A 26,964-nucleotide genomic window follows, 5' to 3' on the forward strand; every position below is an offset into this window, starting at 1 on the left:
TTGTTCCTGCATTTCTGATTACAATTTTTTCAAATTCTTTACTCACTCCTGTTATTATTTCCTTAGCTAATGTTTGGATGTTGAACTCGTTGTTTTGTGCTTCACCCTCTGGAGGACTTTTAGCTGGACTCTTGTCCTGGTTCGATTCTCCAATATTTTTTCTTGTTGTTTTAACCATTTTATATATTATGTTATGAGTTCCCTTTATCAAATTACTTTTCAAATTATTGATCACTATTGCCTGGATTGACTTGTGTCTAAGTAATTTAATTAAAGGGTTTACAGTGGTGGAAGTTAACAGTTTTTTCAATCCCTGAGTTGGAGCTCAGTGGTGTAAAAGCCTCTTTTTTTTTTCTTCCCTGTAGGCTATGGGAGCCTGAGGGCTTTTAAACTATCAATAGGCTTCTTATCTTAATCACTGACTCCTGACCAAGAGATAAAGCAGGGTGTGGCAGAGATAATCCAGTGGTTATGCAAAGAGACTTTCACAGCCCCTCAGCTATGCCACCGAGGTATAGGTCTTCTCCTGAGTTTCCTGGTTAGATCTCTGTCCCCTGGTGTCCCTCCCTGTCGCTGCTCCAGATTCTGAGGGTAGTAGCAATGGAGACTCAGAGTTGCACTTGGTGAGTCTCTGGGGAGTCCTTTCCTCCCTTCAGCCGTCCCCTTGTTGTGGAGCTGACTGGAGGTGGTGTCTCCACTGATAAACTGTTGAACTGTTAGCAGTCACTTAATCTCTCCTTAGGTCCCTCTCTCCTCTCTGTCACCAGCCAAGCAGTGTTTGTACTCACGGGTGATTTACTGGGTTCCTGTGGTCATTCTAGTCCTGTCTTGTTTCGGTCCGGGTGGTCTCCTTTGGTATTCCTAGTTGATCCGGGAGAGGAGAGGAGAGGAGAGGAGAGGAGAGGAGAGGAGAGGAGAGGAGAGGAGAGGAGAGGAGAGGAGAGGAGAGGAGAGGAGAGGAGAGGAGAGGAGAGGAGAGGAGAGGAGAGGAGAGGAGAGAAAGCGATCTGCTGCTCGTAGCTCCGCCTCCCTCCCATAAAATTCTTTTATTGTAACCACATTATCCGAACAGATCACACACGTCTCTGAAAAATGTTTTGAATATAATGACCTCCTCTTTGATGATAGATAAGAAGGTTAGCCTGTCTTATTAGTGAAGATCTCCTGAATTTAAAAAAAAACAAAACTTACTTCATTCAATTTTTTTTAAAAATAAATTTGAAGAAATCAATTTTCTTGTGGAAAATTGGGATCATTGATGTGGAAACACAGATAGTTCTGTGGTTGCTGGACTGTACATCAAAAGCTTTTAAAACTAATATAGAAGATTTGAAATAGCATGGTGACTTAATTGATGGCGTAATGATTGTATTATCATTATTTTTTATCTTTTTTTAAATTTTATTTTATTTTCCCTTTTGTTGTCCTTGTTGTTTTTATTGTTGTTGTAGTTATTATTGTTGTCGTTGTTAGATAAGACCGAGAGAAATGGAGAGAGAAGGGAAAGACAAAGAGGGGGAGAGAAAGACACCTGCAGACCTGCTTCACCGCTTGTGAAGTGACTCCCCTATAGGTGGGGGGGGTGTTGGTGTTTCGAACTGGGAACCTTACTCTGGTCCTTGCGTTTTGTGCCAAGTGCACTTAACACGCTGTGCTACTGCCTGACTCCCGATTGTATTATTTTTTTAAATAAACTTAATTTTGGGATAATTTCAGGTTTACAGAGAAACACAGTTTAGGATTCCCACATATCGTTCATCCAATTCCCCGTGATATTAGCATTTTATTTTATTATTCTTATTTTTAAATATTTATTTATTTTCCCTTGTGTTGCCCTTGTTGTTTTTTTATTGTTGTTGTAGTTATTGTTATTGATGTCATCGTTGTTAGATCGGACAGAAAGAAATGGAGAGAGGAGGGGAAGACAGAGGGGGGAGAGAAAAACACCTCAGACCTGCTTCAGCGCTTGTGAAGCGACTTCCCTGCAGGTGGGGAGCTCAGGGCTTGAACCAGGATCATTACGTGGGTCCTTGCGCTTCCTGCCACGTGCGCTTATCCTGCTGCGCTACAGCCCGACTCCCGATATTAATATTTTAAATGATTTATTTACCAAAGCTAAGATATTAACATTGGTTTACTCTTAACTAAATTCCAGATGTTATTCCACCTATACAAGCTTTCTCATTATTGTTCTTTTTCTGGTTTTGGATTCACTCTAGGATACCAAATGGCATATAGAGCACATGATTTTTTTTTTGTCTTAAGTGTATTCTCTTTTGAAATTTTAATTGAGGGAGGCCAGGCGGTGGTGCACCTGGCTAAGTGCACACATTACAGTGTGCAGGGACCTGGATTCAAGCCTCTGGTCCCCACCTGCAGGAGGAAAGTTTCACAAGTGGTGAAGTAGAGATGCAGGTGTCTGTCTTTCTCCCTCTCCATCTCCCCCACCCTTCTTAATTTCTCTGTCTCTATCCAATAATAAATAAATAAATAAATTTCATGAAAAAGAAAAATAAAATTTAATTGAAATTATTGTAGATTTATATGCAGCTCCAGAACTAATAGAAACTATTTCCTCAATTCCTTTAGCAGTGATGTCTTATCACGTAGCAGTACAATGTGGTGCTTATATTTTTGTTAGCTTTTCAAGTGGTCATGATAGTTTTCTTTTCCAAAATGTAGATGTCTTTAGTGGTTTTTATTTATTAAAATAAGTCATGTTTATTCTGAAATATTTAAACACAAATTAGTAGAAAGTGAACATTTTTTGTTATGTTATCTCCCTAAAGTAATGCTGTTAAAGTTTTATATAGCCCTCCAGACTGCAGCAAAGTTTCTGTGGATAGTCTGAAAGAGCTGCTGCCTGCTCACCAGTTCCTTCTTTATGACTTTTAATTTACCATTTTGCACTGCTGTAGAGTGTAGGAAGGATTGTCTCACACCTTCTACATCTCTTCTGATTGCAGTTTGTTGTCATGGGTGAAGGGGGGGCTATCTTCTTGGTACAGTGTGCTTTTCTGTTTCCAGCTGCCAGTATATTGAGCTTTGTGTCTCTTGTTGTGGAAAATCTGTTTTTATGCATGTTTCTCCATGCTTTTCTGGTGATGGTGGGAGAAAGGAAAAGACAGATTCTCTCTATTCAGCCATTTTGTCCCCCTGCCATATCCTTGCTTTCTTTTCTTTTCTTTTCTTTTCTTTTCTTTTTAAGATTTATTTATTTTGGATAGAAGCAGACAGAAATTGAGAGGGAAGGAAGGGGGCAGAAAGAGACAGACAAACTTACAACTCTGCTTCACCACATGTGAAGCTCCCCTCCTATAGGTGGGAACTGAGGACTTAAACCTGGGCCCTTTTGCATGGTAATGTGGGTATATCCTGACTTTTTAAAAAAAATTAATTTTCCCTTTTGTTGTTGTTGTTATTGTTATTGATGTTATTGCTAGCTAGGATAGAGAGAAATGGAGAGAGGAGGGGAAGGTAGAGGGGGAGAGAAAGATAGGCACCTGCAGACCTGCTTCACAGCCTGTGAAGCGACTCCCCTGCAGGTGGGGAGCCAGGGGCTCCAACCGGGATCCTTAAGCCAGTCCTTGTGTTTCGCACCACCTGCGCTAACCCACTGCGCTACCACCTGACTCCCATATCCTGGCTTTTTATCTTTCATATATAATGACTGTTTTCTAATATTGATGCATATAAGTCTATTTTTTACCCTTTTAAATTGTATGTAATTCTTTTATATGAATATGTTATTTATTTAATCAGGTTCTAATTGATGGACATGTAGAGGGTATCTACTTTTTATCATTTTAAATATTTTTCCCTCTTTCTATTATGCTTGATAGAACAGAGAGAAATTGAGAGGGGAGAGGCAGATAAAGAGAGAGAACAATAGATACCTACAGACCTACTTCACTACTCTTGAGCACCCCCCCCTGCAAGTGGGGAGTAAGAGCTTGAACCCAGATCCTTGTGCATGGTAATGTGTGTGCTTAACCAGGTGTGCCATTGCTCAGCCCCCTCATTTTAAATATTCTTAATCATATATATATTCATATACATTCATCTTTGTGTGCATTCTTACCAGTTTATTTACATAGGTGTCATTGTGGTTTTATGGGATGAATGTATCAATGTCTCATAGTCACCATATATGCAAATCTGAATAAAATGTGTTTAACTTGAAAATTTCACAGACATTAAGGCATATATAGTAGTTACATATGTTATACATTAAGTAATATGAATGCTCACTGGTAACATTGAGCAACAGTTACAGTAAAATTAGAATATTGAAAATAAAGCCTTCTATGTTTGAAAAAAACCCTACCATATTGTAAGCCCCTCCTATAACTTAAGATTTGTTACCTTATAGAACTCCCCTTAGGTCTTACCATATTAGTGGTCTACAAGGGCAAACTCTTAACTAGCAAGTGTTACTGTTCCCCAGTATCTAGCATGTTGAATGTGTGACATATCAATTATTTTAATAAATATACATGGGTTACTCTTTTGGTCATTTCAGATGGAGATGTTTCACCAGTCAAAAATGGCTGTTTTGTTCAATCAGATAAGAAAATAGAATCCAAAGTTTGTGTTTCCAGTCCCCCTAGAAATTCACTGTCTACTGCTGCTACCAAGGAAACTATATGGAATTGCTCTTTGAAAACCAGCAAAGAGCCAGAACAGAAGATTTATAAGAAGCCTAACCTGGTGGTAAAGCCTTTACAGCTGGTAAGTTGTTTTTGTTGTTGTTGTTTGTTTTATCACTGGGGATTGGTGCAAACTCCCTGCAGCCATTTTTTTCCTTTTTTATATATTTTATTTTCCCTATTTTTTTATTTGATAGGAAAGAGAAATTGAGAGGGAAGGAGGAGCTAGAGAGGGAGAAAGAAAGATAGACATCTACAGACCTGCTTCACTGCTTATGAAGCATCCCCCCTGCAAGTGGGGATCCAGGGCTTGAACCAGGGTCCTTGAACCAGGGTAATGTGTGCTTAATGGGATGGCCCACCACCTGGTCCTTGTGAGTTACGTTTTAAAGGTTTTATGCTCTGTAGAGTCAGAATCTTGGAAAGTAACCAAATGGATGTTCTTCAAACACTAATTCCTAAGAAATATTTTACTTCTAGCTATATATATTCTTGGAGAGACCATAGCTCTGGTCTGAAGTCACCACATACAGTATTTACTCAGTTTTTTCAGTCCTTGATATAATTGAATTTCTTTCAGGTATAATCTTAAAATTTCCAATGGCTTTGAAGATTTAACAGTTGTATCATGATGACACTTCTGATTCTCTAACCATGTATTTCAAATGTCACTTAAACCCCTGCAGGCTTTCCAGAGAAGAATTAAATAACTTTGCTCTCTGCCAAAACCTTCAAAGCTATCAATCATCTGTGTTTCTCTGTCCTCTCATTAATATTACATCTTATACTCCTATTGTTTTTCTGTTACTAGGTAAATAATTGTTTCCTTCTCTTCCCTTCTCTCCTCTATGCTTCTGTCCTGGCTTCATTCATGGAAGGTATACTTTCTATTTGGAGAGCCTGTTACATTTCCTGAAGGACAATAGACTTAGTGGAAAATAATGTATTTTAGAATGAGAGCATTTGAGAAATCTTATTCTGAATTGAAGACTAGTGTGAAATGTAATCCTTAAAGTTTTCTTTTCTCCTTCTTCTCCCCCTCCCCCTCCCCCCCCCTCCTCCTCCTCCTCCTTCTCCTTCTTCTTCTCCTCCTCCTCCAGAGCACTGTTCAGCTTTGGCTTTTGCTGGTGCAGGAGATTGAACCTGGGACTTTGGAGCCTCAGGCATGAGAGTCTTTTTGCATAACCATTGTGCTATCTACCCTCCGCTCCCCTTAAAGTTTTCTTTTGTTAATAAAGTTGGATGGTAAGATGGTTCATTGTAGTCATTAAGCCTCAATATTTGAAGTAACATATTTTTCATCTTGTGTATTTCCAACTTGTAGCAAGAAGAAATTAATAAATCACAGCTTAATATGGCAGTACCAAATCATGACATCCCACCAGATGCTGTACAAGACAAGAAATTATGCAGACTCCCACCATTAGATACCAGTACACTTGTGGGGGTTTTTGTGGAATATATCATTTCTCCTAGTCAGTTCTACATCCGAATTTATAGTAGAGATTCTTCAGAGTTACTTGAAGACATGATGATTGAAATGCGGTAAGAGTCAGTTTTTTTCAATGTATTTTTTATGTACCTCATTCTGCATCAGCAGTTTTCAAGCATTTTGGTCACAGATTCTTTCTTTTCCATATTTAAAAAAAGACATTTATTTGATTGAATAGAGAAATTGAGAGAGGAAGGGTGGAGATAGAAAGGGAGAGAGAAAGACACCTACAGACCTGCTTCACTTGTGAAGCATACCTGCTACAGGTGGGGAGTAGGGGCTCAAACCCAGGTCCTTACGCTTGGTACTATGTGTGCTTAATAAGGTGCACCACTACCCAGCCCTTTTCCAGATTGTATTAGTGGTTTAACAGGTTTTTTTTTTTAACGAAAGTATAAGATTTCAGAGATATAATTTCATATCTACATTTGGTTTGTCATTCACCACACCTGCCACTGGAGTTCTGGGTCACAGGCTCTTTTTTTAGTAAGTAATAGTGAGTTATAAGATTGTAAGATTATAGTATATAATGTCAGAACAAACCCACAACCGAAGTTCTAGGTTACAGCCTCTTAAAAACTGATGACTTGGGGGGAGTCAGGTGGTAGCGCAGTAGGTTAAGCACACGTGGCACGAAGCTCAAGGATCCGGAGTAAGGATCCCGGTTCGATCCCCTGGCTCCCCACCTGTAGGGGACTCGCTTCATAGACAGTGAAGCAGGTCTGCAGGTGTCTTATCTTTCTCTCCCCCCCTCTCTGTCATCCCCATATCTCTCAATTTTTCTCTGTCCTATCCAACAGCAATAACAATAATAACAACAATAACTGCAACAACAATGAAAAAAAACAAGGGCAACAAAAAAGAAAATAAATAAATATAAAAAAACATTGATGGGGAGTTGGGTGGTGGTGCAGCGGGTTAAGCGCACGTGGAGCAAAGCACAAGGACTGGCATAAGGATCCCAGTTCGAGCCCCCGGCTCCTCACCTGCAAGGGAGTCGCTTCACAAGCGGCGAAGCAGGTCTGCAGGTGTCTGTCTTTCTCTCCCCCTCTCTGTCTTTCCCTCCTCTCTCCATTTCTCTCTGTCCTATCCAACAACGACATCAATAATCACAACAATGTTAAATAACAAGGGCAACAAAAGGTAAAATAAATAAATAAATATTTAAAAAATTAAGAAAAAAAAACTGATGACTTATAGGGGCAGGGGAGATAACATATGGTTATCCAAACAGATTGTCCTGCCTGAGCCTCCAAAGTCCCAGGTTTAATCCTCCACACCACCAAAAGCCAGAGCTGAGCAGTGCTCTGGTAAATAATTTATGACCTTTTATGTATTGATAGTTATCATACGCAAACAAATCCACATGTGTTAATATAAATAACATTTTGTTCTTTTTTCTGGCCTCCAGGGTTATTGCTGGGGCTCACTGCCTGTACCATGAATCCACTGCTCCTGGAGGCTATTTTTTCCCCTTTTGTTGCCTTATCCTTGTTGTGGTTATTATTATTGTTGTTGATGTTGTTATAGGATAGGACAGAGAGAAATCGAGAGAGGAGGGGAAGACAGAGAAGGGAATAGAAAGATAGACACCTGTGGACCTGCTTCACCACTTGTGAAGCGACCTCCCTGTAGGTGGGGAGCCGGGGGGCTCGAACCAGGATCCTTAGGCTGGTCCTTGCGCTTTGTGCCATGTGTGCTTAACCCGCTGTGCTGCACTACCTCCTGACCCCCTATAAATAACATTTTATAGAAATATAGGAAATTGTATTGCAGATCTCTTTAACATCTGGCTTAATAAATATTTTGTGTTTATCATGCACAAAGCCCCTCATTTGAATCCAGAAACCACATGGGAGCATCATGGCACCAGGGGACTATAGATGTGACAGAATAGTTCTATCTCTCCTCCTCTGTCTCAAAAAAGAAAGAAAAGATCAGCCTTGGGACTGGTGGAATCACACATAAGTAAGGTGCAAGCACTATAACAAATATATGATATTCTTTGATACAACCTCACAGCAAAGAATGCATGATAAAATGTTTCTATTAGGTTGTCAGAAAAGTCATGACACATTTTTGCATAGAAAAACAAAAAATATGCCATGGCTTTTCTGGCAACCCAGTATTTGAAGCAGTTTGTTGAAGAGAAAGAGAAATAAAATTATATTAATAGTAAGCATTTACAAATCAGAAATATGAAGATTATTTGTTTTGCTTTTTTGTGAAGACTTTCTTTGCTTGATACATCTATATATATATTTTTTTTCTTTATGGGTTTCTCTGAATCCAGGCGCTGTTACTCTAATCAGCTGGTTTCTGACCGCTATGCCATGCCAGAATATTTTATTCAGCCGGGACATCTTTGTTGTGTAAGGATTTCTGAAGATAAGTGGTGGTACCGGGTCATTATCCATAGAGTCCTCGGAAAACATGAAGTAGAAGTGTTCTACCCAGACTTTGGGAATATTGGAACTGTTCAGAAGTCCTCTCTGAGGTTCCTCAAGTGAGTTAGCACATTTAATAAGGAGAATTTAAGTTTTGAATCAGAATGCTAAAAATTGAGGGGGTTAGAACCTTTTCTCTTGCCTCCCTCCCTTCTTTCTCCCTCTTTTCATCTATTTTCCTTCTTAGTGTACACTTGTCAGATTGTTACTTAGTTGTACAGATGAATTTAGACCTCCGTGTGATTGTTTTTTCCTTTTTCTTTTAATTTTTTAGTATTTATTTATTTATTTATTCCCTTTTGTTTCCCTTGTTTTTTATTGTTGTAGTTATTATTGATGTCACTGTTGTTGGATAGGATAGAGAGAAATGGAGGGAGGAGGGGAAGGCAGAGAGGGGAGAGAAAGATAGACACCTGCAGACCTGCTTCACCTCCTGTGAAGCGACTCCCCTGCAGGTGGGGAGCTAGGGGTTCGAACCAGGATCCTTATGCTGGTCCTTGCTCTTTGTGCCACCTGCCCTTAACCCGCTGCTCTACCGCCTGACTCCCTGTTGTTGTTGTTGTTGTTGTTGTTTTGTATGATTGTAACTCAGACTCTTGTAAATTTCAGTCTCTTATTAAGAAGATTATTCTTTAGATCATGATAGGAGGTACATTTCTATAGCATGAAGGCTGAACTGTTCCTACTTGTACTTTAATTGCCTAGTTCTCAAAGAAAATTTATTATTGTTATTACTACTGAGGAAATGGTTTATAGGACTGCTATAATGGGTACAGTCTCACATTCAAAGACTATTATGCTTTATAATTTTATTTCCTAAATTGTTTTTAAAATATAAGATTAATTTAAAATTGAAATTGAAATCCAGAAATCCAGAAATAAAATAAATAAATAAAATGCTGGGCATTGTGTGAGTAGCTAAGATCAAGATATAGTTTAGGGCTTCCACAAAATGAAATTTAAAATCTGATTACTCAGTTTTGTTTTTATTTATTTATTTTGACCAGAGCACTGCTCAACTCTGGCTTATAGCCTTATGGGGGGGGTTGAATCTGGGACTTGAGAGCCTCGGTCATGAAAGTCTCTTTGGGTAACCATTATGCTATACCCCCACCCAGATACTCATATTTTGATTATTTGTTGCAGATGTTGCTACACAAAGCTTCCAGCTCAGGCTATCCCTTGTTCTTTGGCTTGGGTGAGACCAGTAGAGGTATGTTTGTTTCCTAATCAACAAACATTTGATACCAAGAATAATTTAGGTTCTCAGGATACAAAAATTGAAGAAGAAATGAGTTCTTAAAGAAAAGATTTGGATATGAGGGCGATCTGGTTGCAACATCTGTCACCCCATTGGTCGCCAGGGTTAATTGGGCTGATCTGGCTGACTAGGTGGGTATCCCATTCCTTTCCTACCACTCCATGTGTGTCCCTCCTGAAGCTGCCCACTTGGTTGAAAAGAACAGCCTTCTTTAATAGAGACAGACCAGTCTTCGGTTGAGGGTATACAAGTAGCTGCGCTCCCCTGCTGGAACCCCCAAACAGGTTCTCAAGAAATGGTTGCAGAAGGCCATGCAGTGGCACCAGTGGCATAATTGGTTGAGCACACACATTACCATGCACAGTGAGCCAGGTTTGAGCTCCCACCCACCCCCATCTGCGGGTGGTGAAGAGGAGCTTCACAAGTGGTGAAGCATGTCTATAGGTATCTTTTTTATTTCCTCACCCCCTTCTCCCTCTCCCCTTCTAGTTTCTCTTCATCCTATCTAATAACTAGAAAAAGAAGAAGAAAAGTGGTTGCCAGGAGTGGTGTATATGTAGTGCCAGCACTGAGCTCTAGTAATGATAACTTTAGTGGCATTAATTTATTAATTAATTAAAATTTTTAAAGGGTTAGGGTAAAATTTCTCCATATTCGCATTTGTGCTTGCTTTATCTCAGTCTCTTTACTGGGGTCATAATTAGAAGTATATTAAATCTTAAATTGTCCTAGTTAGGGGTTGTATTGTTATATGGAAAACTGGGAAATGTTATACATGTACAAACTATTGTATTTACTGTTGAATGTAAAACATTAATTCCCCAATAAAGAAATTTTTTAAAATCTTAAATTGTCTTTCATATCTTTTAACTTCTCTACTGCATTTTATTTCTGTCTTAATACCCTGCATTGGGGGTATTCTTTTTTTCAGTTTCACTTTACTAATTTTACCAATTTACCCTTTAATTCTATCTAATATGCTCCTGAATCAACTTGTTAAGACATTTAGTTTTGGTTTCTGTGTTTTGATTTCTGTAAATTCACCAGTTCTATGATTCTGCTAGTTCAAATCTTATATATGATCTTGCAGAAGCTAATCTGGTGGTTTTTGCTTATTTTGTATAAAGTAAGTGTAGAAGCCCTTTTTAAAAAAAACGTGAATATTACATTATAACATTATAAAAGTTTTGAGTGTGCATCATTAAAACCCAGCATGTATATATATCACATTAAGTTAATCACTAAAAGTTCATTTTTGTTTTCCCTTTCCCCTTTTCATAACCACTAATTGTATTATAGTCTAAATATTTACTTTAGTTCATCTCTTTATATAATAAATATATAAGTGAAATCATCCAGTATTTGTCTTTCTCTGTGTGACATACTTCAATATGTATAATTACCTCCAACTCCATCCATATTGTTACAAATGGCAAAATTTCGTGTTTTTATAGCTGTGTAGTATTGTTATTTTGAATTTAGTAAGCTTAATTGTCTTCTAACTTGTCTTGAAGTTCAAATTTTTGAGGATTCGTTTTAGTTATGTTGCTTCTGTTTGTTATGGCTTAACTGAATTTTAATACCTTGCTTACATTTCAGGAACACTGGACATCCAAAGCCAATTCGGTGTTCCAGAAGTTGTGTGGCTTGAAACCATTGGTCGGGGTAGTGGATGAATATGTGGATGGAATCCTTAACATCTTTCTGTGTGACACATCCTCAAATGATGATGTCTATTTCCATCATGTTTTGAGAACAGAAGGTCATGCTATTGTATGTCGAGAAAATGTCCCTTCTAAGGTGGAGTAGTCTGGATATATTTTAATGTTTTATTTAATCTCAATACTTCAAGTTCTTATCGAATTTAATATGAGGGTTATGTGATTTATCCTTTAAGTAGAGAGACTGTGAAATTTCTGCCTTCCTCCAGATAAGTCTCATTATTTCCAGATGACCACAAAAAGTGCCTCTAGCTTTTATAATGTGAATGTTTTATTTTAAGTAATTGGTTAGGGATTATCTTATCCCAAAGTGTCTTCTTAGAGAACAATAATACTCTTATTTTTACTGTTGTTGATAGTAATATATACATTACTGCCAAGTTGATCATTTTTATTAAAATATTTTATTTATTGGATATAGACATAAATTGATAAAGGGGAGATAGGGCTAGAAGAGTGACATCATAGTACTGGTTCACCACTTATGAAGCTTTCCTCCTGTAGGGGGCGGCCAGGGGCTTAAATTCTGGTCCTTATACATGCATGTTGATGATTTTTATAACTGGGAACAGCTATCAATATGGAACACTTTTTTTTTTTTACCAGAGCACTGATGAGCTCTGACTCATGGTGGTACAGGGGATTGAACCGGGGACTTTGGAGCCTCTGGCATGAGTCTTTTTGCATAACCACTATACTATCTACTCCCACCCTATGGAGCATTTATGATTAATAAATTTTAGAAGTTAATATGTTTTCACCATATATAGATGTCTTTTTATTTTATTTATTTATTTATTTGCCTCCAGGGTTATTGCTGGGGCTCAGTGCCTGCACTATGAATTCACTGCTCCTGGAGGCTATTTTTTCCCTTTTGTTGCCCTTGTTGTTTTATCACTGTTATTGTTATTATTATTATTGTCATTGTTTTTGGATAGGAGAGAGAGAAATGGAGAGAGGAGAGGAAGACAGAGAGGGAGAGAGAAAGACGGACACCTACAGACCTGCTTCACTGCTTGCGATGGACCCCCCTGCAGGTGGGGAGCTGGTGGCTTGAACCGGGATCCTTGCACCACGTGCACTTAACCCGCTGTGCTAATGCCTGACTCCCCCATATGAAGATTCTTAAGTGATAACTTTTTCCATTGTGATCATGTAAGTAAGCTCTTCCTTTTTGTTTTAATCCTAGGGCTTTAGAGAGCTCAACCCTCTAGCTTTATACACTAAACCCAGTGCAGGACCAGAGGATATTGTACTGACAGAACTGGGCTATCTGCCCCAACAGCACTATTTCAGTGAAGACCGAGAGATCAGTCCACAATCAACAGTGAGTGAATTATATACTCCGGTAGGAAGTTTTTATAAATAATATTTTACTTATTTTCACTATTAACATTTTGAATACTTTCTAAATGCCAAATAAAATGAAAACACTTTATAATATATGATACTTTATAATAATATATATTATATAATCCTCCTAAAAGCCCTGTGGCATTGTTAAGATAGCTACATTTACTTTATATATGAGGAAAACTAATGCTTTCCATACTTAGGAAGTCTTGAAGCTTTGCATAAAGATCTTTTTTTAAAATATATTTACTTATTTGTTCTCAAGAAAGACCAGAGCACTGCTGAGTTCTGGCATTATGGTGGTGCCTGGAATCGAGCTTGGGCCCTCAGTCTTGCAAGTCTAGTGTTCTTATGTTTCTTCCTCAATCTACTGCACAAGGATCCTAACTGTTCCCCTGTTTTTCCATTTTCCTCAGGTTAAAACCCATTTCACTTAGGCCTTTTCTTGTGTGATATCTCTAATACATTAAATTCTATTACTGCCCTGTGACTACAGTGATCCAAATGCTATTACTCTCTCTCCACTCCTTGGATTCTATACAAACATTGCCATTTCTTACTGTTTTCTACAACTTTTGGCAATACCCACCCACAGAACAACATGTCATCATATTTTTATTCCCACCCACAGTGATAGTAATAGCAGCAGCGTGTATCAAACTTATACTACTTGGCAGGCTCTCTTCTAAGAACACACATATATTAGTTAATTCATTCTTTTAAAAAATATTTTTATATATTGAATAGAGACAGAGAGAAATTGTGAGGGCGAGAGAAAGAGACGCTTTAAGCACTGCTTGACCACTTGTGAAGCTACTCCCTACAGGGGGGGACCAGGGGCTTGAAACTGGGTCCTTATGCACTGTAATGTGAGTGCCTAACCAGGTGCACCATTGCCTGGCCCCAGCTATTTAATTCTTTGCAACAACTTTACCAGGTTGGTTCTTTCCTGTCCCCATTTTAGATGTAAGAAGAGTGAAGTATATGGAGAAGTTTTTAATATTTTTTCCAACAAATGAGCATGTCCTCTGAGTCTTATATTCTTCCTAACAGCAAGTACTGTACTGAAACTAGAATGTCTTCAGTTTAAAGGTCAAAACTGTGAATTTTTTTTATTCCCACAAGGGTTTTTAGTTTCTTTGAATAAAACTGGAAAAGTTTTATTTATTTATTTATTTTTGCAGTGCCAGGGCCAATTTTTTCATTCTTCTTTTTTTTTTTCAGAGGTAGAGAGGGAGCAGAGATATATTTCAATATTGCTCTGACACCCTTGGAGCTCCCCCCGTTTTATATACTACCCTGTATGTGCCCAGTCTCATCTGCATTCGTATTTGTAATCATACAGCTACCCTGCTCACATGTAATAGTATATATTCAGTAAATTTTTGTTGACCCAAACTGGTTGATCAAGTCTGGAACACCTGAGATCACAGATAACTTTAGAAAATAATGTGATGTGTGTATGACCCACTAAAATATTAGGTATGTAGATTCTGGAAACAGCATCAGTATGGTAAAGCAATTTATCTTTCTTACTTACTAGCAAGATATTGATGATGAAAAGTCTGTAAGTCCCCTTAAGTCAGAGTCAAAGGAGTCAATCAGAGATTCTGAATTCAGTTATTTGAAAATCCAAAATAACAGTGGTGACGAAGATCCAGAGTGGTCCATTCCAGAGCCAGAGGATCTGAAGCAAGAAACTGAGGTAGGAGAAAGATTTTTAAAAATATAGTGAATGTAACTTGATGGATTCATAAATGAGGGGAGCAGGAACAAAATAGCTTTATAAACCACTTGAAGTTTAGTGCCAACAGAACACTTTCCACTATAGAATTATTAAACAGAGTTAAGCAAATCATCCCCTAGAACAAAAAGGTATTGTGTTAAAGCTGCCATTTCATACCTTCAGGCAGTTTTCAAGAATTAATATTAGGAAAAGACTTCAGGGGAAAAAATTGGAGGACAAATTTTACTTTTTATGCACTTCCAAGGAATGAGCCTAGGGTCATGTATGCGTGATACCACTGAGGTATCCACAGCCCAATTTTTATTCTGTTTCTTGGAGAGGCACCAAGTCTCCGCTTCATCATCTGTGGAGTTCTCAATAGTGCCAGTCATAGTACTCCCATGTGGTGCTATGGATTGAACTCAGGCCCTTTTATATGGTAAGGTATGCACTATATTGCCAAGCCACCTCCCTGTTCATATTTTATTTTGAACAAATGTTAATGTACACATCAGAGTCCCCAAATACCCCTCCCACTACATTTCCTATTCCACAGACCAAAAATTTTTATCTCAGCTGTTTTGGAATTTACCTTTGTACCTTCTTTGTTTATTCAGTATTGAGGAATGAACCCAGGACCTTATGCTTGTATAACAAGCAGCCTCCCTGGCCCAACTTTTCAATCTTTATTTTCTACAAGAAGAGACAGGCAGAGGGTGGGGAGAGACATCACAGCACTGTTCACCATCCATAAAGCCCCCATTGGTGCACCATGGATGATACTAGGGGAGCTCTATAGACAGCAGAGCAGGGCTGTAGTGTCTCTCAAATAAATAAAAGCATCAGGGCCCAGGAAATATTGTACCTGATAAAGCACATGTTACAATGCACAAGGATCCCGATTGAAGCTCCTGGTCTCTACCTGCAGTGGGGGAGTTTCACAAATGGTGAAGCTGTGCTGCAGGTGTCTCTTCCTCTCCTCTATCCTCTCCCTCTCCATTTCTTTGTCTCTATCCAAAATAAATAATGTTTTGTTTGTTTTTTGCCTCCAGGATTATCACTTAGGCTCGGTGCCAGCACTATGAATCCACTGCTCCTGGCGGCCATTTTTTTCCATTTTATTGGCTAGGACAGAGAGAAATTGAGAGAGGAGCAGGAGATAGAGAGGGAGAGAGACAGAGAGATACCTGCAGACCTGCTTCACTGCTTGTGAAGTAGCCCCTCTGCAGGTGGGGAACAGGGAACTGGAACTCGGATCCTTGCATGGGTCCTTGAGTTTAGTACTGTGTGCACTTAACTGGGTGCACCACTGTCTGGCCCCTCAAAATAGTGTTAAAAGTTGTTGTTTTTTTTTTTAATAATAAGGCTACTTAGCAATAATATCACATATGTGTAAGATTCACATATGTGTAAGTTCATTCCTCGGAGCTGCATAAAATAAGTTAGTAACAATAAATTGTCTTCTTTACCTGGAATCAGAAAAAAATATATAAACCTAAAATTTTAAATATGCTTATATAGAAACCATCAATTAAAATTTTGCTTTGTCCTCTGATATATTCTAGGATGACATCCCCACTGGGATGCCATGCCTGGAGTCAGTGACCATAGGTGATGATATTTGGGATGAGAATTGGTTACCTTTGCAAGCTAAAATGGGAAAGAAACCATATCCATCATGTAAAGAAATGCCACAGGAGGTGAGATCCTTGGGATAATAAAAAACAGATCACTACTAGAAAAAGGAAACATATACTTAATTATCCAAGCCTTAAAAAGCATACATTCTGGAATTAAAAAGGATTATTCAAACATTAATTTAGTTAGAATGCATGTTAGTGTTTTCAAAATATGATAGCAGTAGGGAGGGAGACAGGATGAAGCACTGGAATAATTACAGACTTGTGCCTACCTACTTTTTTAATCATCATGACTTTTTCCCCCACTGGCGTCTAGTCAAGGTGATAGAATCTATATATTATTTTCCCTAATGTTGCTGTACTAGCCTTATACTATAATGTCTGAATCTTTACAGTGAGAATGTTTGCTAATAAGGATTATGCTAATATTCTAATAATAATTCTTTATTTAAAAACTTTCTCCCTTTGATAATAAGAAGAAATATCTGTGGTTAAATGGTTCTTTAGTATCTATATTATTTAAATATGAAATTATTATGAAAAATCATCTAGTGCCATGAAACTGGCATTAAAAATACTATAGTTATATTTACTTATTTGTTGTGAGATCTGTGTTTTCAAATGAATTCAAGATGTTGGATACAGACCAATAAAACAAGACCAGAAAGTTATTCTCATATTAAACCTAATTCCGTTTTTCCTTGCTCAGTATACATTGTCTCCTTGCCTTTACTTTGCTCACATTATCCTCTATTTAGATCATATATCATTATGTCTCAAATTATTGTTGCAATTTTTTCTCAAAGGAGTGGTGTTTTTCTACATCCAAAGATATATGGGACGATTCATGGCAACCTTCAGGCCTTGTCAATGGAATAAAAGTAGAAGTTCGGAAACCTGAGGGACTTGCTGCTCATGAAAAAAATACTGACACAAATAGGAATGAAAAGGTAAATGTTTAATCAGTCTTTTCATGGCATATTTGCATGAGGAAGTATTGTCATTTTTAGAAAATATAATCAGGTTAATAAATACTATCTTAATCTTTAACAGAGCACATACACATTAAATGTATGTTGATTTATTTAAATAAATTTCAGTGACCTTAATGTAGTTATTCATCTTTTCAGAAGGAATTCTGATCCTAGAATTAAATGACTGATTGACCATATACACTTAGAATAGAGAAAACAACTATGTTAAGTCATATATTTTAAGTTATGTATCTGTCCTGTCAAGCTTTTTTCTTTTATGTTGCTTTGGTGGAAATAACTAACCCTCGAACAAAATCAGTTTGTCGTGTGTTCCTGAAATATAGCATGAATAGGCTGAAAACCAGTACAATTTGTGTGAGTCGTGGAATTTGGCTGCTAAGTCTTCCTGTGCATCTCTCCCTCTTTCTCAATTTCTGTGTTAAATTAGAAGGAAAGAACTTAAGTCTAGGAGGCTTTGTGGAAAAATAAATGTGTGGATCATTAGCCTTCTTTTTTTTCCTACAAGAGTACAGCTTTATTAATATTGTTTCCAAAACACAAAAGTAGATTTTTCTTTGAAGTTTATTAATATATTGAAACTAAAACAAAATTTGGTCGTGTGCACACTTTCACATGCATGAGGACACAGGTTCAAGCATTTAAACATGGAAAACTTCAAGAGCAGTACAGTGCTGCAGTATCTCTTCTCTTTCTCTACCTCTATTTTTCTCTCCCTCTCTGTGTCTCACCCTTTATTTAAAGAGAGAGAAGGAGAGAGAGTGTGTCATTGTCGTTGTTGTCGTCATCGTCCAGGTGCAGAACCTCAGCCATGACCCTAGAGGCAAAAAATTTTAGAAACAAAATACAGTGTCTTATGATAAAAAAAGATAGGAGAGGTCGGGCGGTAGCACAGCGGGTTAAACACACATGGTGCGAAGTGCAAGGACCAGCTCAAGGATTCTGGTTCAACCCCCACCCCCGCACCCCACCTGTAGGGTGGTCACAGGTCACTTCACCACAGTGATGCAGGTCTGCAGTGTCTGTCTTTCTCTCCCCCTCTCTCCCCCTTCTCTCTCGATTTCTCTCTGCCCTACCCAACAATGACATCAATAACAACAACAATAATAACTACAACAGCAATAAAACAAGGGCAACAAAAGGGGGAAAAAAGTGCCTTTCAAAAAAAAAAAAAGATGGGAGGGTGAGGACACAGAACTTTGGTAGTGGTGGGTGTGGAAATATACACTGTAATCTTACAATCTTGTAACCTACTATTAATAACAAAAAAATTTAAAAAAAATAGTACTGGGGGTAGATAGCATAATGGTTATGCAAAGAGACTCTCATGCCTGAGGCTCCAAGGTCCCAAATTCAGTCCCCACACCACCATAAACCAGAACTGAGAAGTGCTCTAGTTAAAAAAAAAAAAAAAATACATTACAAAAAATTTTAGATAAGAGAAAACTTAATATTTTAATGGCAAATCAAATCATTATTACAACTTTTAGAAAAGCATTTTCATATACAAAAGGTTTATTGCTATTTTATTTAATGTTTTCCTTATATACTACATGTAAATGAAATATACTACATGTAAATGAAATTGTACAGTGATTATCTAGTCTATTTCATTCAACATAATCCCCTCTAGGCTCATCCATATTGCTGCATATGTTGGGATTTCAGCTGAGCCTTGTGAGTAATAGATTTTCCTTAGAATATGACCATTTTCCTGGATTAAAACCCTTGATCCCCACCTGCAGGGGGAAAGCTTCATGACTGATGAAGAAGGGCTGCAGGTGTCTCTCTGTACTATTTCCCTCTCTACTACCCCTGCCATCTAAATTTCTCTCTTTGTCTCTATCCAATAATAAATGAATAAATAAATATTTTTTAAAAGAATATGGTCATTTTTACATCAGTGATAAAATGCAGTATATTTTGCTTATGAGCACAAATTTCATTTTAGTACAGACTTATATCTTTTGTTTCTCATGTAGTTATAAAAAGTATTTTTATTGAAATAAGCCATTCACATTTCCTACATTTCCTGCCACTCTTCCTTGAGCTTCTGTTGAAGCTTCTCATTACCAGCTTGGATCATTATATATGTTAAATAGTGTTTCTATAATTGGATTGATGCTTCCTAAATTAGAGAAAGAATTTTTCCTTAAGAGTTTCTAGCTTCATAAAAGTGAGAGATTTTATGTACTAATTATGATACAAACAATATTTGTCCTTTTTAGTATAAGTATGGAAACAAATCAGGCTTCATTCTGCCTTTTATCCTGAGTCACTTTTTATGTTTTTGCCCCCATTTTTCCTATCCTGCTGCAATCAAACTTGAAGGATTCCTCAGATTTTTCTGCACTGCCCAAACTGGAAGAGTTCTATATCTCTCTCATCCAGACACAGCAGATGGCAGAAAGGAACCAGTTTGAGACTGACGACATTATAACTCAGCCAAAGCCAATCTCGCTCTCCACAAGGGTAGAGCCCCCAAAGAAACACTCTGGCTCAGGTGGGTTTATATAGAGTTGACATATGCGATGGTTCACCATGATGCAAAAAGTCACTACTAGACCTTTCAGAACAACACTTGAAAAGTTTATAACTTAAATATGTACCTCTTACTCTTGTTCTCTTTCCTTAGTTAAAACTCATTTGTTGGTAATTTGTCTTATTACTGAATATTGAGTTTTTAACTTTGCAAATATAGTCTTGGTTACTTACGTCTTTACCCTGTCACTAACTGGAATGAGAACTGCTTTGCAATTGACTACATCCATGGGCACTACTGTTGTTTACTGCTACAAAGAAATAGGGAGTTAAAGACTCTTTATTGGAATTGGAAGATTCCAAGAAAATTTATATCCAATTTATGCTTATGGTGTTCTTGGGGGAAAAAAAAAAAAAAGGTACCCTTCCTAGTTTAAAAGTACATTTTTAATTTTTTTTTGTCTTTAACAATAATTTATTTTCTCGCAACATGTGACTCCCCATTCTCATTTTTCTTCCCATTTGTTGGCTGATGTCCAAGTCTCAACCTCTCTAGTTTGCTACTGGAAATCATTACCACCGCACAGAAGATCATTGTAAACCCTGTTAGTAAAAACCTAAAATGAAGGAGAGAAGACTGGAAAAGACTTGTGTTTTCTTTCTTTTTCAGTGGAAAGCTCTCCAGAGAGCCTGAAGGATGAAGAGTTTTCTAGTAGCCATGCAGTCACATTGTTCAAAGATAAGAGTCATGGATCCATGGACCAGCTGTCTCTGATTCTGTCTCCTGAACATCAGATTTCACAGAAACTCTACATTCCACGGAGTACAGCCACTGCTGCTTTAGGGGCTGCTGCGAGGTTAGCAACATCCAGGAGCCTCCTGCACTGGTACCCCAGTGTGAAGAGGATGGAGGCATGAGAGAAAGTGGGAGGGATGGGGGGACTGAATTGAGAAAGAGAGAAAAAAAAAAAAAAGCCCCTACTACAAAGGGCTTGGTGATTTCTAAAACCACAATGAGGAAGTTTTGAATCTAAACAGTGTTTTGAAAGTTGATGCCTTTATCTTTTTATATGACTGACTATGTTAGCTGTATTATGATAATAGTTCTCTTTGTTGTGTATTGATATTTTACGTTAATTTTATTGACTTTTGTTTCTTATTCTGTATAGTTCTGTTCACTGGTTAATGTAGTCACTACAGTTTTGACTTTTGGTTTGTTTTTTTTTTGTGTGTGTGTGTGTGTGTGTCTGTTTCTATAAATATTTTCTTGGCTACATCATGATGATAAATGAAAACTGGAAAACTAATGCTTTGTGATCTGTACTCAGTAAGACAAAATTTATCTTGCATCCCTGTGTCCAGAAAAGGGATGTCTGCACTTCAAGGCTCATTTTTACTCTCATTTGAAATATTCTCTAATATAGAGAAGTTAGGACTCCCGTCATTATCAACATTGTATCTTTAAAGTAATGGGATCAGTAAGATGATCCAAATCCTGAAGATTTGGTCCTGTGAGCACAGTTACATTTTAAAAATCTGGTGTGGTAGCGTGGCGGAGCGGTCTAAAATATTAATCTGTCTTTTAGTATAGGCAGCATCTCAAAGAGTAATAACAAAATTTTAGAGTCTGATTGTTGACATACAGCTGAGCCCTCTCTGTAGTCATCTTGGTCCCCAGGAGCCTTATGTGGCAGTAGTTCAAACAGTGGTACTGTTTTAGCATTTTTATAGCATGATGTTCTCTAAAGTCAGATTGTATGGATTATAGATGTCCTATTAAGCTCAAAAGTATGAGCCATCAATAGAAAAAACTGAAAAGTGAAACAGTGTGAGTGATACTACTAATAATTTCTTTGTGGTAAATTAACATATTTGTCGCCCCCATAAGTTTAAAAATCAAATATACGAGCATTTCTTGAAAGTATAGTCAGAAAAAGGAAGTAGTTATTACTGGTTTACTGCATCCAGTAAATCTCTGTCCCAGCCCCTCCTCTGAAATTTCCTGTTTGGCATTCAGTGATAGAGAAGACTCCTTTTTCTTTATATAGCAAGAATTTTTGCCTCTCCGTTCTTAACTACCTACTCAGCAAAATGTTCACTATGAAAGGAAGTGAAGTAAGAATAAATATAAAAGTGCATTTAAGGGAGTCGGGTGGTAGCACAGCGGGTTAAGCACACAGTGCAAAGCGCAAGGACTGGCATAAAGATCCTGGTTCAAGCCCCGGCTCCCCACCTGCAGGGGAGTTGCTTCACAGGTGGTGAAGCAGGTCTGCAGGTGTCTGTCTTTCTCTCCTTCTCTCTGTCTTTCCCTCCTCTTTCCATTTCTCTCTGTCCTATCCAACAATGACATCAATAACAGCAATAATAACTACAACAGTAAAACAACAAGGGCACCAAAAGGGAATAAATATTTTTTTTAAATCTTTTTTAAAAAGTGCATTTAAATTTGCATTGTTACTCAACTTTCTTTCTTGGAATTTAATAAAGCAAAATTAGACCCCAAAAGCAAAATTAGACCCCAAATCCCTAAATACTAATAGTTTCTGGTTTAAAACTTTAGAGAAAACATGTTTACTACAATAAAAAATTTAAACCCAGACTCACCTTTAATTCCAATTTATATACAGGAATGATTACATACTGACAAATGTATACATGCATACATATACATGTACATTGGTTAATAACAGTACCTCACAGTCACCTTTTGGAGAGTTTTTCTTTCTTTTCAATATATTTGGAAAGATAAATACATTTGGAACCTTGATGTGCTGTGAAACACATGTATTCATAGCATATATCTATTCATTAGTGATGTATTAACAAAACTGAATTTCCTGCTATCTTTAGAAGGAGTTTGTAAGGATAAGAGGCTAGCCTGCTGTCCCAAAGTCATCTGCTGAGGATTTGGTGGTAATACCTCCCAGGAATTAGATGTTTGGAAGCATTGCTGAAACAGGTTTCCACTGGGATTTTGGGATCTTTATATCAGATCTATCTTTATTGAAAAGACAGATGATGAGCTATATGGAGGGACTAGTAAACAGTTAAGTATGATATATGATATCCAGTAGTGATATGAACTAGAAAAGCTCTCATATAGGTAGGTAATTATCCAAAGTTTGCTTCTAAAGAAGAAAACTTATTTTGAAATGATGCTTCTTAATACTCTTCCCCAAACCAAGTTTGAGTAATGTACTTCTCCAACAAAGCAATCATTAGGTTTGGGACAAACTAATCTGGTAGAAACAATATTGTCAAAATACTTAGAAGAGTTTCTGGGAGTGTATTTTTTTTAATTTTCTTATTATAGTGGACAGAGACAGAGAAATTGAGAGGGTAGAGAGACAGAGACACTCTGCAGCAATGCTTCACCATTCGTGACGCTTATCCCCTGCCAGTGGGGACCAGGGGCTTGAACCTGGGTCCTTGTGCACTGTAATATGAGCATTTGACCAGGTATACCACCACTTGGCCCTAGGAGTGTATGTTTTGTAAGACTGTAACCCTCTTCATAATAGCATTCAACTATCAGGAGGAACTCTGGGTAAACTTAATAGGGACAGTTTTTACACTCTGCAAATTGGATGCATATTGTGAAATAATCATGCTAAGCTTCTTACAAAATCATCTTCCTTTGCAAATTGTCAGGGAATCATTTAGACAGATCTAGCCATCTCAAAGTGACAATTTTTGGCAGACACTGAAAAAAATAATTTTAGTAATTAATAATTAGCATCCCTTTTAACAGAGTGAAAAATAAGTCATAGAAAGGCTTGTACTAGGCTTTGACTAGGACAGCCAGTCTGCCAGACTTTTTTTTTACCAGAGCACTGCTCAGCTGGTGGGGGGGGGGAATTGAACCTGGGATTTGATGGAGCCTCAGGCATGAGAGTCTGCATAACCATTATGCTCTCTACCCCCGCCCATTAGCCAGAATTTAAATGACTTTATTTTAAAAGGCAGGCTTTATTTAGATGTTAACTTAAATATCAATTCATATCATCCAACAAAATTTAAGGAACCAAATATACTGTATGTATTTGTTCTGTATCTGCACAGGAACAACAATAAGAAAAGTTTAAAGTTATGTAAATACTGGGGTTTCAGATTAATGGCTTTTTATTGTCAAAAGATGGGTTGATATCTATAAGGAACAGTCTCCCTCTCCATGTTTTTGGTCTTAAGGACTCATTAGAAATAATGGTGGTCCCCAAAGAAATACCACCTGGAAAGTGGGAGACTAAAGTGTATGAGAATGAGGAGGAAATCCTGGTTATAACTTCCTTAAGGAGAAATAAATAAGTGACTTTGTAATTCTCATGACTTGTAGCTAGTAAACCTTTCCTATCTCCAAAATGTATGAGGTATCAAAAATTCAACGAATTACTTAGAACTTACACGTTCTTGATGCCAGTGGTTCTTTTTTATTAGTATTATTTCTTTACTGAAAGATTAATGTTTAGTTGTCCATTTCTTTTCTTTCTTTCTTTTTTTTTTTTTTGCCTCCAGGGTTGTTGCTGGGACTCAGTGCCTTGCACTATGAATCCACTGCTCCTGCTACTGGAGGCCATTTTTCCCATTTTGTTGCCCTTGTTGTTGGATAGGACAGAGAAATCAAGAGAGGAGGGGAAGACAGAAGGGGAGAGACAGATAGACAACTACAGACCTGCTTGACCGCCCATGAAGTGATCCCCCTGCGGGTGGGGAGCCAGGGGTTCAAACCAGGATCCTTATGCCAGTCCTTGTGCTTCATATCATGTGCACTTAACCTGCATGTGCACTTAACCTCCTGCCAGTTGTCCTTTTCAAGGACTTCAGACAACTAGTGGTTTCTGCCTGTAGTCAGATTGTCCATCCCAGAATTTTGATCTAGAAATAAAGGGATTTTTGATGAGAAAATGTGAAACAGAAAACTGACTTGCCTACATAGTTTAAACTCACTTATCTGCTGACTCCTATTTCTTTCTGAAGGAAAATATTGAAGCCACATCTCACCTGGCATCATTATCATCTAGTACCCCCTCAAGTATTGGGAGAGGAATCTATTAACGAAGTTATCTTCTTTCATGTGGGTAGTTTAGGTTCTAAACATGAAGAAACCAGAAGGGGAGGACATTTTAAGGGACTCATAATCAACATCTTAAAGAGCACTCTTTTCTGAAGCTTTCTGTTAGCATTTATACTTCATGTGAAGACTTTTTCTAACAGACATCTTTTCAGAACTAATCTTACACAGAGTGCCATGGGAAGTGTTACTTATAATTTGACAAGACCATCATTAAAACATTTAAGATATCCTTTCCCATAGCCTTCAGTCCTTGACCTTTCACAAGTTGTCAGCCAAGATCTAAACCAGCTAAATCTATGAACTTTGCCTTACTACTAACAGATGTGGGTTGTCTTACCTAGTCAAAAGTATACTTCATAAGTTTTTTGATGCTGTTGATTTATTGAAACAATATTTTAAACTCTGCTTTTTAAAACTAGACAAATTATTTTTATTTCTCTGTCAAGTACTTGATTATTTTTTATAATCATAGTTGTGTGCTACTTTTCTTCTTTTTAAAAATCTTTTTATTGAGAGGGTTAATGCTTTGCAGTTCAGTCAGTGACATATGAGTATAATTTTATTATTATGCACCAGGACCCGAGTTCTCTTCTGCCCCTCCTTTGCTTCCCAGAGCCCTTTGCTTTGATGCAGTATACTGTGCCCAGTCCATGTTTTACTTTGTGTTCTCCTTTTCTATCCCTATTTATTAAGTCCCACTTATGAGTGAGATCATTTGGTATTTTTCATATACTACTTTTCATATGAACTGAGTTTGAATTACCATAAAATCTAGTAGAAAATTTATTCACAACTTTATTTCCTTGGTTGTAGGTATATTCTTAGGAAATGCTGTTTAAACTTTTTGTTTTGTAGAAATCTTGTTTCATATTTCTGTTAATAATTTTGGGGTTTTTTTTTTTTTGCCTTGTGGAAAATAGTTACAAAGAACAATATTTATTTGATTACGTCTTGGTGCAATTTAGATAATTTGTTGAGGATATCAAATTTATTACTTGCTCTCTGCTCTCTAATCTTCCGTTATGGAATTAACAGGATGAGTTGTTGGGATCAAGAAATTATTATTAGCCTGATCTTTAAAACTTAAAACAGCATTCTATTTGATTTACTTACATATCTATGAAGTTGAATTTTGCTTCATCAGAAATGTCTAGGTGGTTTTTGTTTTTGTTTTTTTGTAATTGGTTTTTGTTATGATGATAAGGAATAGAAATTTCACCAAAGAATTCAGTGAAGTAAAATGCAAAATTTCCTTGTGTAGTTATGAAAACAGAGATTGGACGCACCTCTTGACTGAACCATTTGTCTTCATTTTTAGTATGACCTCTTTATTTTCTAAGCATGTTGTCCTCTGTAAACCTGAACCATACTGTTTTATTCCAAGAAATTGTAAACTTCACATTGGAGCCACTTCTTAAGTACTTCACATTCACCTTTCAGAGAATTTTTCTTTCTTTACAGTATATCTTTATTTGGCGAGATAGGTTAATATTTGTGGAGCCCTGATGTGTTACCAAATATATTTGGGGGTGGGGGTTGTGCACCCAGTTGAGCACATTATGTTACAATGCACAAGGACCTGAGTTCAAGCCCCCAGTCCTCACCTACAGTGCGGACACTTTGTGAGTGGTGAAGCAGTGCTGCAGGTGTCTCCCTTTCTCCCTCCCTCTCTATCTCTTCCCTCCCAATTTCTGTCTCTACCAAATATAAATATATGTGTGTATTCTGAAAACTGAAATACATATACTCATAATATGTATATTAATTCAAGGTATATTAACAAAACTGATTTTACTGCTGTCTTTGGAAGAAGGCTGTGGGAGTGAAAAGGCGGCTTGGTGTATGTGCTTGGTGATGATACTCTCAGTTTTCCTTCAGACACCAATTTAGCTGTCAGGAACAGCTGCTAATATGCAAGCCCAAAAGTGAGAGTAGTGTGTGAAAACTCGGGGAACGTTTAGATTTGGGGATAATGAACCCAAGTATTTTTTAAGTAATTCTGAGGACGGTAAAGATTTCCTCACAGTTGAATAATTTCAAAAACTGTTTTGTTCTAAAGTCAAAGGGAATAGTTATTCTTTTTTTATTAGTGATTTAATAATGATTTACCAAATTATAAGATAACGGGTGT

At 37.4% G+C, this 26,964-nt stretch overlaps 1 protein-coding gene across 6 annotated transcripts in view; it reads left to right on the plus strand.

Annotated features, from left to right (window-relative positions):
* Window positions 1-21,069, plus strand: part of TDRD5 (tudor domain containing 5) — a 34,457-nt gene extending 13,388 nt beyond the window's left edge. For 3 of the 6 annotated variants that reach the window (XM_060197754.1, XM_060197758.1, XM_060197759.1), the window contains exons 8-18: window positions 4,523-4,731; window positions 5,974-6,194; window positions 8,435-8,647; window positions 9,735-9,801; window positions 11,449-11,649; window positions 12,760-12,918; window positions 14,467-14,628; window positions 16,215-16,349; window positions 17,096-17,239; window positions 19,613-19,784; window positions 20,433-21,069. In XM_060197754.1, the coding sequence (XP_060053737.1) occupies window positions 4,523-4,731; window positions 5,974-6,194; window positions 8,435-8,647; window positions 9,735-9,801; window positions 11,449-11,649; window positions 12,760-12,918; window positions 14,467-14,628; window positions 16,215-16,349; window positions 17,096-17,239; window positions 19,613-19,784; window positions 20,433-20,680 (1,931 nt within the window). In that variant the 3' untranslated portion in view covers window positions 20,681-21,069. The remainder of the gene's footprint in view (window positions 1-4,522; window positions 4,732-5,973; window positions 6,195-8,434; window positions 8,648-9,734; window positions 9,802-11,448; window positions 11,650-12,759; window positions 12,919-14,466; window positions 14,629-16,214; window positions 16,350-17,095; window positions 17,240-19,612; window positions 19,785-20,432) is intronic. The other 3 variants (XM_060197755.1, XM_060197757.1, XM_060197760.1) reach the window with 3 other exon arrangements.
* The last annotated feature ends 5,895 nt before the right edge of the window (window positions 21,070-26,964 follow it).

Source organism: Erinaceus europaeus, chromosome 9 (assembly GCF_950295315.1).
Source record: "Erinaceus europaeus chromosome 9, mEriEur2.1, whole genome shotgun sequence".
NCBI lineage: Eukaryota > Metazoa > Chordata > Mammalia > Eulipotyphla > Erinaceidae > Erinaceus > Erinaceus europaeus.